Source organism: Maylandia zebra, linkage group LG23 (assembly GCF_041146795.1).
Source record: "Maylandia zebra isolate NMK-2024a linkage group LG23, Mzebra_GT3a, whole genome shotgun sequence".
Taxonomy (NCBI): Eukaryota; Metazoa; Chordata; class Actinopteri; order Cichliformes; family Cichlidae; genus Maylandia; species Maylandia zebra.
This window is the reverse complement of record NC_135188.1, coordinates 6,899,721-6,915,199: the sequence shown is the minus strand read 5'-3', so window position 1 is coordinate 6,915,199 and position 15,479 is coordinate 6,899,721. Positions and strand designations below refer to the sequence as shown.

Here is a 15,479-nt window from a genome sequence, read left to right as displayed (position 1 = left end):
TTTGGCCTTGGAGACCCTGAAGAAAAGAGCTTCCCTGTGTTTTTGTACTATAGTAGTTTTAGGCAATAAATCTTGTATACTGACATCTCTTTCTCCAGTAGTTCATGTGTTCCCTTTCACTTTGTGTTACCCCTCACTCCAGTCGACACTCCGTTCATTAAGTGGGGCGTAACAGTCTTTCACGTGGAATTCCAGTAAAAATGATTCATGTTTGTGGCTGTAATGTGACAAAATGTGGAAAAGTTCAAGGGGGCCGAATACTTTTGCACGCCACTGTATAAAGGGTGGAATGGTTATGAACAGATTATGTACGGAGAGACGAAGTATACAGATGAACTCTGAGTAGACTATAATAGCTAACAGTGTATGCACTGTACCAGAGAGCATACTATGTCAGTGTCCTAAACTACAGTATTAACCAATATGAGCATACGGTGAATGTTACAAATGAATGTGAATCATGATCATGGTCCCTGAGAGGGATAAGGGGTTATGGATGGAGAATTAGTGTGGATGGAAGCAGCAGGGGACTGAGTTCAGTAGGGTGACAGCTGTGGGGAAGAAGCTGTTCCTAAACCTGCTGGTTTTAGTCTGTAGGGTCCTATAGAGCCTTCCAGAGGGGAGGAGCTGGAAGAGTTTATTGGCAGGATGAGAGGAGTCCCTGAGAATGAAGTGTGCTCGGCGTAGACATCTCTTCTTGTGGACATCCTCAATGGCAGGAACATGAGGGAAAGAGGAACAGGTGGCAAGACAGCTGGAACTAATTGGGCAAGACAAGGAAGTAAAGCACAATACAATAACATGAGACAAAACCTTCAAAGTAAAAAAAGAAATCCACAGACTAAACCTAGAGGCACAATGCTAACACGGAACAGTGGGAACACAGAACCAAAACCTAAGAACTAACTAAGACACATCAAGAAATCAAAGAGTAATAATACCAAAAAGGAAAAGACTGCGTCGCCGACCCAAGACCGTGACAAAAGAAATAACTGGGAACAACCATATTACAATCCTCTGTAATGCACATTGAACCTTTAGGGCCTTCTAAATCTAACTAATGCAAATAAATCACACTGAGGTTTCTTTACACTGAGAGATTTCTTTGTGTTAAAGTTTGCACTTTGCTCACGGTTCAGCATGAGGTGGGACTGCAGCGCTATCAGTGATTCAGGTTACAAGTTAACCTGTGACCTGTTCTCAGGATGTATCTAGTCAGAGATAGATCATTAGTCATAGTTGTTCTGTGTATATGTTCCTATTAAGTGGATTTAAGATTTATGTCAAGTTTAAAGCTAAGGCATTTGGAGGATTTATTTAATGGTTCCACAATATGACTTACCCCAGACAGGCTGTTGTCACAGAAGAGCAAACATGTCCTCTTGTGTTCAAAGTTGACCATGAAAAGTTGAACCTTGACATACCTGGACATGTCTGCTGTTCACTTGTAGCAGGAGAGTTGAATAGAAGATATGGAGTCGATATACAATCTTCTCTGCTTGGAGTGGATAGATGGCAGGAGTATTTTAATATTTTTGACTGTTTTTCTACTGTTGACAGATATTCTGAAGAACAGAGTGCCAAAAAACTTTCCTCCTGGACCCTGGGCTCTTCCTTTCATTGGTGACCTTCATTGTATCCAGTCTACCAGACTTCACGTGCAGTTGACAGAAGTATGAGTCCTTACCAAAATAAAAAATAAAGGTATTACATTTGAGGTTTCAAAAACCTTCATTCAACCAGACAGATTTCACCTGCAGCTGACTAACTAGTAATAAAACAAGAAAAATAATGTGAAAAGAAACAAACATGTGAAATGAATCACTGGAGTGCAAGGAGGCATAATTTACACTGGAGTAGACAGAGTTGTTATTTAGCTTGCATGAGGCTTGAAGCAACTATATAATGATTAAGGCTTTATTTAGCAAACTTTTACTGGCTTGTGCAAGCCCTACATACAGGGTTAATAACAAGTAAAAATATTAATTTATAAAATGGAATCGTCAACCTAGAAAAACAAATCTAGCACAATTCATAAATTAAATGGGCCCTAAAATATACTGCATTAGAATTGTAATATTTTAGTTTATAGACATAAAATTAGTTAATCTGTAACATTTTAATCAATTACATTCAGCAATGCACTAATTCCAATTTCTCAAAAGTTAATTTTTGAAATATTTGTGTAATGGGTTCTGTGATAGTAATTTGGGTTCTTCTTTTGAAGTTTGGACTGTTTGCTTAACCAAATACGCGTTATATGTATAATGTACTTGTACGTGCTTGTAAATAGTTATTTATTTTTCTTTCTATTCAAATATTTTTAACAAGTGAAATTATCACGACAAAAAGGTTAATTATTTTTAGTCGCATTCCTATGTGTATATTTGGCTTCAATCAACCTAACAGGTTGTAGCCTACTATGACTAAATTTTAGCAGTGCTGATATTTAGTAAACAAAAAACAACAAGAAGTATTGATTGTAGAAATGATAAATATAAATAGCCTCCTACGAATGTATCTTGTTCCAAAAACAACAATATACTGTCTGTGTTCAGTTTGCAGAAAAATATGGAAACATTTTCAGCCTTCGACTCTTTGGTGGTAGGATTGTGGTCGTTCATGGCTACAAACTTGTGAAAGAAGCCCTGGTTCACCAAGGAGAAGACTTCATGGATCGCCCAACTATGCCCTTATTTGAATCAATTATAGGGAATAAAGGTAGTGTTTGATAAAAGTGGTTGCATTTTTCCCTCTAAAGATCTAAAGATCAGGTCTACATTATTTTTTTATTTCCCAAAGGTCTTGTGAAGTCAAATGGTTATCCCTGGAAGCAACAGAGAAGATTTGCTCTTCACACGTTCAGAAACTTTGGTCTGGGGAAGAAGACCCTGGAGTCATCCATCCAGCAGGAGTGCCAGTATCTCACAGAGGCTTTTGCAGAACACCAAGGCATACATTCTTTTTTTGCAATATAGTGACATGTTATTTATGTTTTTCATGTTTTATAAAATTTAAATATAATTTCTCCCTGCATACCATATGACATTAGAGGATTCGGAGTACTAAAGACTTTCCTTTACCTGTGGCTCATCACCTGATTTATGTTATAACAAGGGGTTCTAATCAGAAGCCAAACAGCAAACAGCACCCACTGTTTCTCCACTTGTTGACATGCATTATATCCTGTTCATTTGATTTTAGCTTTATTGATATAGCGCCAATTCTTTCTTTAGATTAACAATTATTTGTTATGTTTTGAAACAATCTTTCTCTAATCCACCAATGTTTATTTCTAGGCCTCATGAACTGTGTACATTTTGCAATGTTTGAACCACTTGCAATTTTCAAAAATTAGGTCCCATTTGTTCCCAACTGAGCCCTGCCATGTAGCTGGCCCCCATCATCTTCTAAAAAAGATTCTTTATTATTTTAGTATATTTAAAGAGGTGTTTTTCTTCTCATTTTCCAGGCAAACCCTTTAATGCTAAGAACCTGATTAATAATGCAGTCTCAAACATCATCTGCTGTTTGGTGTTCGGCAATCGATTTGAGTACACTGACAAGCAGTACCAGTATGTTCTCCAGACAATAAATGACATTATTCGATTACAGGGAAGTTTGACAGTACGGGTGAGTGAACTTCACTCACACTCTCATGTACTTCTAGTTCCAGTCTCAAGCTTGGATGTAAAATGTGTACCAAATCGATCTGTAGGTCTATCTGCTGATGATGTCCCCTTCAAAATAAGAGAGCAGCTGAAATTGTATAAGTACTATAAGTACAATGCTTGAGAAAATATACTTACTGTTTTTCACCACTTTGTATAACAAGTGAAATATACTCCAGAAAGGATAATTTACTGAATGTGGATCTACAACAAAACAATAACAAGTTCATCCATCACCTGTAAGAGCCCATTAGAACCAATTCAACCATTCATTTTCTAATGCTTCCTGGCCTGAGATAGAGGATGCATCAAATAATGTAAAATGTAACTCAGATTTACATCTAGATATCCTTTCCTGCAAAGATACTGCTGTGCTGTGGAACACGTGAAAATACAGTAATAATGATCTCTATGAATGCTGTTGATACAGCCAGGCAATCAGATAATCTGGTTACTGTCTTCCTGCTCTGCAGATGTACAATACATTACCCTGGCTGATGAGGTGGCTGCCTGGATCACACCAGAAAATATTAACCTTGATAAAGAAAATAGCTGAATTTGTAGAAACTAGGATCAAAGAACACCAGGAAAACCTTGACCCATCATCACCAAGAGACTACATTGACTCCTTTCTCATAGAAATGGGAGAGGTCAGTGTTTTAATGTGCTTGTTTCTTGCTTGTCTTATATAAAAGATGGGTTTATGAGATTTAAAAGTGTCCCATCATTTTTGGTGTGTGTGTGTGTGTGTGTGTGTGTGTGCAAATAATGCACTATGCAAATAATCAAATATCACGATTATCTGTTGATAGAAGGAAGATAAAGATTCTGGGTTTTACCTAGAAAATTTGAAGGCTTGCACCATGGACCTGTTTGGCGCTGGAACTGAAACCACAACTACTACTTTACACTGGGGGCTTTTATATATGATCCACTACCCTGACATACAAGGTGTGTGTATAAGTAATATCTACCAGCAATATATAGTTTGTGAGCTTAGTCAACTGTGCAACACACTTGTTTTCCTGTTTTCTGTGTGTGCAGAGAAAGTCCAGGCTGAAATAGATGCTGTGGTTGGTTCATCCAGGCAGCCGTCTACAAGTGACAGAGAAAACATGCCGTTCACTGATGCAGTTATTCATGAAATCCAGAGAAGTGGAAATATCATCCCACTTAATGTGGTCCACATGGCAAACAAGAACACAACTCTGGATAAATATTCAATCCCAAAGGTATACAATCCACTAGTAACAAATGTGTGTATTTACAAAACAAATTAACCTGATAGAAGACCATAAATAATGAATAAAGAATAATTCTGAGATACTCAAATCGCAGGCTTGATGCTAAAGAACTGTAGCTAATGGGAAGTTCAAATCCTATCATTTAAAGAAATGTTTTTGTTTCAGGGCACCAAGATCTTGGCTACATTGCACTCTGTTCTACACGATGAGTCAATGTGGGAAACTCCACATTCCTTCAACCCTCAACACTTTCTGGATCAGGATGGAAAATTTAGGAAGAGGGAGGCCTTCATTCCCTTTTCTGCAGGTTAGTTATTAGTTACAATCAGAGATGGCAAAAGTACAGACTTTCTTTACTTGGGTAGAAGTAAAGATAATTGTGTTAAAAAATACTTCACTAAAAGTTGAGGTACTGAAGCAACAATTTTCTGTCACGTAAATGATAGAGGGTGATTTTGCCGCCACACCTAAACAGTAATCACAACTCAGTAATTTCTAACACGAGCCTCAGTAGGTTTTCTTAGTGGACAGGCTGTGATCAGCTGACCTGCTGCTCTTTGTGGATGTACACAAGTGAATTTAACAAGATGTCAGCAGTTTCCCGAGCTATCTTGGCCGATGCCTATCAGCTACACAGACACTATACTTTTTATACTATCTTTATACTAGGCCTATACAGTCGGCATGAAGTGGGAATTCAGTGAATGAATCTAAGCATGATCATCTTAAATGCAAATTCATATCTGCTGCACTTGATGTAACCTAAATCTGATCAGGAGCACCACAGCTACTGTGCACCAGTAATTTCACCACATTAATGCAAACTAACCTGTTTATCCTGCACATAACTACCAAGTATTTTCATCAACATTTGAGTAACATAAAGTTAGTATAGCTTAGTTTGTTTTGAAGGACGTTTCACAAAATGAAAAACCATAATTTATCAAAACACATCATACACAATTCCAATATGTGATTAAAATGATGAATGTAAGCTTTGAATTTGCAGTTTAGTAATTTTTTTAACTAACTGTTTAGTAACAGTTTTTGTGTTGGTTCTTCTGTCACCTGACAAACAGGACATACATGACAATAAGAATAAAATGTGCAGCTGCTTCAGTGTTTCTGTCAATTTGTGCAGATCTTGACTCATCAGTAATGTTTGTAGGTTGAGTGCATTTTTACAAAAATTTGTGCAAACTGCACTACAAGGTGGAATATTTGCAAAATCGCGACTACCTCATGATATTTTGTCTCAAAAAGTAACCCTATGAATATGTCAGTGCCATTAGGATGAAATTATTGTGTCACCAACATTTTGACGTTAGACATATAACTTTAACAGCCTGTGTAAACTAATATCCTGGCTTGCTCGAGGCTGCCGTTTTCTCTGACAGTTTCAATCAAAATTAGAAATGCTACTTGGGAGACTGAGATAACTAATAGTGCTGCCTGTTGTGCAGTTAGTTTCCAAAACACGTTATTCATGGTTACATACAATTTTAGGGACGATCTGATTTCCTCGTGTCAGCGTTGTTCCCACATCATCATAATTAATGTTGTTCCAGGTTCAACATTGCAAGTGACCAATCACCTTCTTGTGACGTCATTCCTTTGCGACTTCGAAATACCCGCCTTCGAGTATTTCGAAATACAAGTGAAGAAGCGAGAAACCGCCGCCTGTCCGCCGAATTTGAAGTCAATTCGCCTGTCCGCCGAATTTGAAGTCAATTTAGGATACTTTTCTTTAATAAACGTTAAGCATTATACATATGTTCCTCACTTGGCTTGCTGTTTGTTTGCTAGTGATAGGCTACTTGACGACAGCATTAGCTAACCAGTGTTCGCTAGACCAGCGTTCCCCAACTTTTTGGGTGTTTCGTGGCCCGGGGGTTGGGTTAGGCAAAATTGCAGTAGCTTCCCTGATCATTTTACAAACATAAGTGAAGAGAATCTGGACTAAAAGGCCTAGACTTATGGTTGTGTGCTGATTCTATGAATCAAACTATCACCTGGAAACATAATTAACTGGTCCATAGCTGTGAAACTGGACATGAGTTCTTGATTCTATGGAGATTAACAGTAATCCAGAAATTTACAAATTTGTCCCTAGGACATCGCGTAAATGTTGTCCCAGGGACATCGCGTAAATGTTGTCCCAGGGACATCGCGTAAATGTTGTCCCAGGGACATCGCGTAAATGTTGTCCCAGGGACATGGCGTAGAAGTTGCCAGAGACATACCATATGAAAGTTTAGCTTCTTTTAGCCCCTGTTTGTTTTATTATATATATATATATATATATATATATATATATATATATATATATATATATATATATATATATATTTTTTTTTTTTTTATATATTATATTTAATATTTACATTGTATTGCAAAAAACCCCAAAACAAGTTAAAATGAATTAATGAATATTGACTAATTAAACCTTCGTTATTTTTCCACCAGAAATGGACGATATAATTAGAAGAAGTGTTCTGAATGACGAAAAAAAAAAAAGAACTGGAAAAGATACACAACTTTGTGTGCATGTGTCACAATGCCAGGAGGACCCATTCAGTGTTGTGTTAGAAAAATTGAACTCATTAACCCTTCATGGACATTATAAATGTTTAAATGTTGCCTCAGGTAAAGACAGGAAAAGAGACTATTACAAATTCAACTGCATCAGAGCTGGGAAAAAAAAGTCGAAACAGCTACAGAGCAGTGGGCTGTAAGGCCTATGTTTCATTTAAAGTACTCAAATGTTGGAAAGACCACACAGTCATCGTGCAGCATACATATGATAAGCATGATGGGCATGATCCTTCGGACCCAAAAGACGCACATTTCAACAATATTTCCAGTGATTTGAGGAGGAAGATTGAGGAACTGCTTTCCCTTGGAACTAAGCCAGCCATCATACTAACCGAATGTCATAAATGGGCCAAAGAACATGGACACAGAGATCTTCACAACAGAGAGCATTTTGTCACACCACGTGACATTGACAGTGTTAGAACCTGCATGATGAGGAAGAAGCACTTTAACTGTGGAGACAGTCAAAGTGTACATACCTTACTTAATGGAAAACATCAAGAACATGTTCTCTTCTATCAACCATACACATCTGACCAAGAACTAATGATTGTTTTACAGACACCTGTAATGAAATCAAACATGGAGAACTATGCAAAACAGTTAGTATTTGTTGACACCACGCACTGCGTTAACCAGTATTCATTTCCCTTATTCACACTTGTTGTAAGAGATGATCATGGGCATGGAGTCCCTGTGGCCTATGCTATTGTCAGCAATGAAAGTCAGAAAACCCTGGAAACTGTTCTTGGAATAGTTTGTGAGCATTTCCCAACTTCCCCGAGGTAAATAATACATTGACAGCTATTCATTTTGAAATAATTCTTTTTCAAAAAAGTTATAACATGCCAGAATCTAATGCTATAGCTGCAGCATGGGCTGCAAAAAACTTTCCTTTCCAGTTGTTAAAGTTATTACTATAGGCTGTATGCAGTATTTTATATATCTACTTGTGAGTTGAAATGTTTAATTTGGCATTGAAGTGGTGCTTTGAGATAGCAAAAACACTTTCATACTGTTTAATCTCATTTAGTGTTTTCTTTTTTTCTGTAGAGCATTTATGGTTGACAAAGACTTTGCGGAAATAAATGCTTTGCAGAAGGTTTTTCCAGAGTCAGCTATCATTCTATGCTGGTACCATGTCTTGCAGGTAAACCACATTGTTTTCTTTTCACGTTGTCTAAGGTGCACCTGAAACACATTTTTACAACAGGGTCCTGTTGTTATGATTTGCCTCATTGAGATATTCACCTACTCAGGTTAATGAATATAAAGGGATAAAATGTTGAGTGACTTTGTCCATTCATTTAAGACCACAGTGCACTCATCTTCTGGTGGCTGCTTCCCAAAGCTCTTTTTGACATTTAAAAATATGTTTGCCTGGTTGATTTCTGTAATGCACAGGTCCTCTTGTCCAGTGAGTGACAAAGTTATTTTTGGAAGTCAGCTTTCTTTTATGCTTTTTGTACAGCTGCTCCTCTGTCTCTCTCCAGATTAACTTTTTTTCTCTTACATTCACAGGCTGTTAATCGATGGCTTTCAAAATCAGAGTCCGGGGTCCATGGGCTTTCTAACACCCAAAAGAGAAATGAAATCATTTCTTTCTTTTGTAAGCTGAAAGCTTGCACATCTGTAAGTGTAATTTGTCTATTTCACATTTTGATTTCTTGATTACACTAAGAGCATAATAACTTTCAGTTGCTAAAAAAAGTTACAGAGAGATACAAAATAGATTTTTGAAACAATTTCTAAAACTGGCTTCTTATCTTGCTTATCAAAACAAGTACTTAAGCTGTGCAGACCATCATTGTGTCACCCACTGTGCAGTAGAACTTGTGAGTGGGATTCTTTCACAGACAGATGCTGAAACCAAATATGCTTATAGGTTTAGTGTTCCTTCTTAGCCATTGTAAGGGAAGAAATAATTGCTTCTTAATACAAAAACACGACATATTATTAATAACTTAAAATTCTTAATGTTATTCAATAAAAGGAAAAGGGCTTCAATACATAATATTAAAGATTTCAATAGGTCTGTTAAATGGATTGAAATATATTCTGTTGCATCCAATTCTCTTAGGAGGACGACTTTAAAGCCACATCAGCAGAGTTCTGCCAGACATTTAAGCAATACCCTTTGGTGTGCCAGTATTTTCAGAAGCACTGGGAAGGCATTGGCCACATGTGGTGTGACGACGGCCGTCACTTCAGTCACGCTCGTTCTGAAACAAACAATGTGATTGAAAGGTATGATTTATTATTTTGACCTCATTCGATTGTATTGCTGAAAAAAAGATATTATGCTTTAATCCAAGAGGCTAAACTGAGTAGGTTCTTCATGTCATTGCCAGAACAGGTTTTAGGCAAATCCTTTAAATTCTAGCAGCGTTTTTTATGTTATCACGACAAAAAACAGAGTAGGTGGATTTGCCTAAATCAGCTAAACCGGCACAGAGCATTCCTTTATAAAAGACGTGTGAAATAGGTATTCCAATTTTTAAAAAAATAATACAGTCTTGGTTAAAACTTTAAATTCCTTCAATTACAGTTACTAATCATTTCAAATAACTGTTTTTCAGATTTTTCCACCGCCTGAAATACCAGTTTTTATCTGGCTACAAGAATAGGCGTCTGGATGATCTGATTGAAGTGCTCCTAGGGAAGGCCGACGACTACTTCTCAGTCATAAAAACCCTGCAAGATGTGGGCCGCATGAAAAACAGGTTTGCTGACACCTTGTCTCAAGTTTCAGACTCTGCTTCAAGACTGATGGAAAGTGGTTGGGCTCTTAAAATTACAGTCAAGAACAGCCATGGAGTTAATGCATATCAAGTCCCATCTGAGTCAAGAGAAGACATAGTGTATGATGTCTGCCCTGTTGAGTCCTACTGCAACTGTACATATGGCTTACGGGGACTTCTTTGCAAGCATCTAGTGTTACTTGCAAAATTAGCAGAGGTTGACAATGACATCTATCCAAACATGGAAACAGACATTTCTACCTTGGCAAGAATTGCAGTGAAAGAAAGGCATTACTTTGTACACTGTGAGGACTTGAAAGTGATAAAAATGCCAAGTTTGTTTGGAAATCTGTGTTTTTTTTGCATCGGCTGAAACACTTCAGTGCACTTGTTGTACGTTCTCTCACTATAACACATGTGCTTGCCTGAAGGTGGCTTGTAGCCATTTTAAACAAATGAAAAACTCTCTGAAAAGTCCTCTATCAACTTTGAATGACACTCCTGTAGTTGAAAGCACAGACAAAAAATGCACAGAAGATGCGGTTGGAAAACTAAATGCTGTTTTAGACACAGTTAAACAGTGGGCATTCATTCCAGAGGGTATTACTGCAATGATAGATGAACTGCATACAAATGTCTTAAAAACAAAACAAGAAGTAGGCAAAAGTATATGCCAGTACGAAATAAAGATGATGCACTCAAAATTAGGCCATTGTATTCTAGCAAGAAACGTTCGGCCAGCATCGACATTCCAACAGTCTGTGAAAATGAATGTGAACAGTCGATAACCACTGAAAGAGAGACATCCTCTGGAGAAAATGAAAACCTTTTGAAATACAAAACAAAAAAGAGAAGAGTGTTATTCATTACCTTGGCTTGGTTGCTGTTTTTGATACAAATTCATCTGTGCCCATTGTAATATTTTCATATGTTACTATTTTTATATTGCTATGCATTATAAATAAAGGATTACTTATTACTATTAAAGGTCTGCATTTGTAATTGTTGGTATTATTTATAAAATATGCGCTCTTAAGTTTTTTGCTCCATAAAACGATACCTGTCACTTTTTGGACATAGAGTATCAGCTGTTGAGAACCCCCGGCTCATACAAAATAGAAGTAAAAGGTTTCAACATCCAGCCTTTTTATGATTAAATACAAAGTGTAATAACAGAGTTATTGGGGTGTGATTTTGTTAATAGTTAGTCTTAAGTATAAGTTTAATAGTAATGATGAGTAAGAAAATATAGCCAGAATAATGGAATGAGACTAACACCTGACCTCACACTGAGATTTGGTATGAAGTGGCATGTTTGTGCTAATGCTGACATTGGGGCTCAGAGTTCCTCTGTGTGTATATATTTGTGAACGTTAACTTGGCTAATGTCCAAGGGTTTGACTGCTTTCCTGTTGGATTGTATCACAAAGAACAGGGATAAGAGCACCAGTGGCCGTGCACACCCTCATCTCTCTCCTTCACCCGATCATTAGTGTTGGAAACCAGCATTAGCTCAGAGTAGATTAGACTTCAGTATAGTGCAAGTGATTTGATTTTATGATTATTTGATTCAGTTTTTTCTGTGTTCAAGCTCAATTACTTTAATAAAATATGTTGAATTCAAACAAATAAATAAACAAATAAACTGTGGACATTACAGTTTGAACAACATAATATCACGTTATTACAATATACATAATTATCACGTTCGTATAATATAATATTTATATTGTACGAACGTGATCCTATATTGTACGAACGTGATAATTATGTATATTGTAATAACGTGATATTATGTTGTTCAAACGTGAAAAGTATATTGTACAAACAGGAAAAGTATCTTGTTAGAACAATAAACCTTTCACGTTATAACGTGATACACTTTTTTTTTTCTTTGGCCTGGGTGGCAGCTCTACGCTTCCGTAATAAACAGCACTATATCAATTTAATTGTGAAGAGAAATCCCCACAATACGACACAGTTATGTCTAAAATAGTTTTGTGTAAAAACTGGATCTTGAAACGTCCACTTTAATTACACAGTCCTGGTGTGCAAAGGCAAAATTACGAAAAAAGATTTCACTTTAAACATTTTTGGACATTGTTTAGTTATATTGTGACTTACTCTCACAGAAGATACAGATGCCACAAACAGACTTTGAACAACGCATGTGCTTGTATGCACCACATTTCTGGCACTGCACCTGTGAATTAAAAAAAAAAAAAAGAAGAAGAAATAAACAAACAAAAAACAAATGAACAAAGTCCATTATATAAACAATCTATATGGCTAAGGACATGTCATAGTGTACCCGGTCTTTGGCTGCAATCACACACCAGCACTGACTGCACTTCCTAGTTCGATCTGCAAAATATAATTTGTTTAAGTACAAGTTACATTTTCCAATGTTAGAGAAAAAGAAGGCAGCTAATTTTATCTTTACCTATTGAGGAAAATAAGTAGTGGCAAAGTCGGGACCTGAGCTTTGTGATTTCAGTGTTGTACTCCTCCACTTGTGTTTTACCGTCAATGAGAGATTGGGCAAACTAATAATTGACAAAGAAGAAAAAAAAAAAAAAAGAACAAAAAGAATTAGATTAACAAAGAAATGTTTGTTTGTTTTTTAACCCCCCCCGAGAAAAAAAAAAAACAGAGCAACCAAAGCAAAGCATTACTGCTGAAATGGTTCAATCTACAAAAAAAATTGAGATTTTACCATCCTGCCTCTAAGGCTTTAAAAACTGAATAGGCAACAATGTAAACATTACTTACCGTATATAGGTTAAAGCTATAGTTTTCAGTACCATTATGACATGCACTCCACATGAGTTCCCATCCTGTTGATGTGGGTGGCTCACATGTGACAAGGTCCACTCTCCAGTGCAGCCTCTTGCTGAAGCAAATGAGCTGAGAGATCGCAGTTATTACAAATAAAAAGCATATAGAGAAATCAATAACCACGTTTGGTAATGATTTCAATTAAATTAAATATGTTATGTTAAATATGTTAATTAATTACCTCCAGTTTTTCAACACCGCACTTTTTCTGACCTCCGACTCGCCAAATGAATTCATATAGACTATGGTCCTCTTGGGTATGTCACAAAACTGTTTTGTAAAAAGATGGATATGGTAGGCTTGGGCCTTGAGCTTTCCTAATGAGGGACACTGAAAAGTATCATGCACTAGAGAGAGTGCAAAATCTGTGCAACTTACAAACAAGGTCCAGTGGCTGCCGTTTTCCAGACAGGCTCCAATCAATTTCTCATACATCTGAAAGATGTTTTTCTGGAAATGAAAAGAATGTGACAAGTATGTTTTTCTGTCAAGAATGACACTGCAAAACTGCGAAATCTTGTCAGGTGAGACTTGTAATTAATTCTGCAGATACACAAACATATAGAAAGTGTCATTTTTTGTTTACATTAATTAATTTCTATAGTGTGTACAAAACAAATCAAGACCACAGACTCAACACGCACCACTCAATTTTTGGTGTTCTTTATCAGTTGGCCAAGACAGAAATGTTTTAATCTGTGTGCATTGCTTTTGAGCAAGTCTTTACACAGAAAAGGTTTCAGAAAGGTATTTTTCAGGTTCTTCTGACAAGGCTTCAATTTTGGAAAATGCTGTTTGTTTATAGTGGCAACTTATAAACCCTTTGTGATAAGAACATAGTTACCACAGTCCAAGTCATACCTTCAAAAAGTATGCACTTTGTGCTCTTGTGGACCCATCCAAAATTTTTCCAGTGATTTGGCTTGGTATTGGATAAATGTGAGGGAAATTCTATAAAAATAACATAAATACACCTATGTTTTCAAATACATTACAAAAAACGTAAACATGCTATGTCATTATGATCAAACAAGCTTTTCAACATACCTCACACTGCAAATAGATTAGGCCATCTATTACCTTATAAAACAAATAAATAAATACATATAAATAAAAACAGAACTAAGGAATACGATTCATTAAGTAAATTGTACAATAAAGTGTATTTAAAGCAGAATTTAACATTAGTTTTATGACAACATAAAAGGATTTTTATGTCAAGAGGTACCTCATCTGAAATGTTTGTCTGGTCAAACATGGATTTCAAACTTGAAATACCAATAGTTTGGTCCAGCTACTCCCACAAGGTAATCTGTGAGAAAGCATATGCTGTAGTCAACAGATATCATTTTCTTTTTGCATGCTGCAACCATCATCCATTTCAGTCTTCTAGGAGCTTTGTCTGGTTGTAGTTCTTTTTTCTCCTCCTCTCCCCTCATCTATTAATTAAATTGTTTTCTGACCTTCCTAACTGTTTCCGACCTGTCTTCCCAATGTGATGTTTAAGCAATATATGTATGGTCAGAAGGGGGTGAAATTTTCATTGCAGTTGTACGTGTAACATTGCATGTGATAATAAAAGGCTTGATTGGTTGATTATTCAACATGAGTTGACATTTACCTGACATTGTGAAGGAGTCACAGTTTCTGTAAGGGTGTAAGAACATAACATGTGGATTTGTTACACTTCTTTTTCACAAGTTAATAACAATCAATAATTTTCATTCCATTATTAACAAGCTATCACACGATGTCCCTGGGACAACATTTACGCGATGTACCAGGACAAATTTGTAAATTTCTGGATTACTGTTAATCTCCATAGAATCAAGAACTCATGTCCAGTTTCACAGCTATGGACCAGTTAATTAGGTTTCCAGGTGATAGTTTGATTCAGGGGGTGGCTGTAGCTCAGGTGGCAGAGCAGGTCAGCCACTAATCAGAAGGTTGGTGGTTCGATCACAGGCTGCCTCCTGGCTGCATGCCAAATATCCTTGGGCAAGATATCGGGTTGTTTTTCTTTACTCGAAGAGATCAAATTATTGGTGGGCCATGTTTGCCTACTGGTGGTGGTCAGAGGGCCCGGTGGCGCCTGTGTCCGGCAGCCTCGCCTCTGTCAGTGCGCCCCAGGGCAGCTGTGGCTACAATGTAGCTTGCCATCACCAGTGTGTGAATGTGTGGGTGAATGGGTGAATGACTGAATGTAGTGTAAAGCGCTTTGGGGTCCTATGGACTAGAAAAGCGCTATACAAATGCAGGCCATTTACAAATGCAGGCCATGCCATTCATAGAATCAGCACACAACCATAAGTCTAGGCCTTTTAGTCCAGATTCTCTTCACTTATGTTTGTAAAATGATCAGGGAAGCTACTGCAATTTTGCCTGACCCA

At 37.0% G+C, this 15,479-nt stretch overlaps 2 protein-coding genes across 5 annotated transcripts; one reads left to right on the top strand and one right to left on the bottom strand.

Moving 5' to 3' along the window:
* Positions 1-247: 247 nt before the first annotated feature.
* On the bottom strand, positions 248-14,817 carry LOC143414959 (uncharacterized). Of its 4 annotated transcripts, none has more exons than XR_013095571.1 (11): positions 14,711-14,817; positions 14,137-14,169; positions 13,951-14,040; positions 13,468-13,539; positions 13,271-13,359; positions 13,056-13,158; positions 12,695-12,797; positions 12,563-12,615; positions 12,376-12,454; positions 1,343-1,682; positions 251-760 (listed from the first exon to the last, which is right to left on the bottom strand). XR_013095571.1 is itself a non-coding variant. In XM_076880049.1 (10 exons), exons 1-10 carry the CDS (start codon positions 14,759-14,761, stop codon positions 1,645-1,647), a joined length of 711 nt encoding a protein of 236 aa, XP_076736164.1. In that variant the 5' UTR covers positions 14,762-14,817; the 3' UTR covers positions 248-1,644. The 4 variants fall into 4 exon arrangements, 2 of the variants coding, with proteins under 2 accessions (XP_076736164.1, XP_076736165.1); XR_013095572.1 differs by having other exon boundaries at positions 252-760; positions 1,425-1,682; XM_076880049.1 differs by having other exon boundaries at positions 248-1,682.
* LOC112430414 (cytochrome P450 2J4-like) lies at positions 3,558-8,642 on the top strand. The gene is made up of 6 exons (XM_076880051.1): positions 3,558-3,633; positions 4,145-4,321; positions 4,484-4,622; positions 4,716-4,903; positions 5,081-5,222; positions 8,564-8,642. Exons 2-6 carry the CDS (start codon positions 4,145-4,147, stop codon positions 8,596-8,598), a joined length of 681 nt encoding a protein of 226 aa, XP_076736166.1. The 5' UTR covers positions 3,558-3,633; the 3' UTR covers positions 8,599-8,642.
* Positions 14,818-15,479: the final 662 nt, after the last annotated feature.

Bases quoted from the DNA above. Each gene is read 5' to 3' on its own strand.
- LOC112430414 (XM_076880051.1), top strand. From the start codon at position 4,145: ATGTACAATACATTACCCTGGCTGATGAGGTGGCTGCCTGGATCACAC. The intron at 4,623-4,715 runs GTGTGTGTATAA...CTGTGTGTGCAG, and splicing joins CCACTACCCTGACATACAAG to AGAAAGTCCAGGCTGAAATA. The intron at 4,904-5,080 runs GTATACAATCCA...TTTTTGTTTCAG, and splicing joins ATAAATATTCAATCCCAAAG to GGCACCAAGATCTTGGCTAC.
- LOC143414959 (XM_076880049.1), bottom strand. From the start codon at position 14,761: ATGTTATGTTCTTACACCCTTACAGAAACTGTGACTCCTTCACAATGT. The intron at 13,360-13,467 runs GTAAGTTGCACA...TTTACAAAACAG, and splicing joins GCAGCCACTGGACCTTGTTT to TTTTGTGACATACCCAAGAG. The intron at 1,683-12,375 runs GTAAGTCACAAT...TATTTTGGTAAG, and splicing joins CATCTGTATCTTCTGTGAGA to GACTCATACTTCTGTCAACT.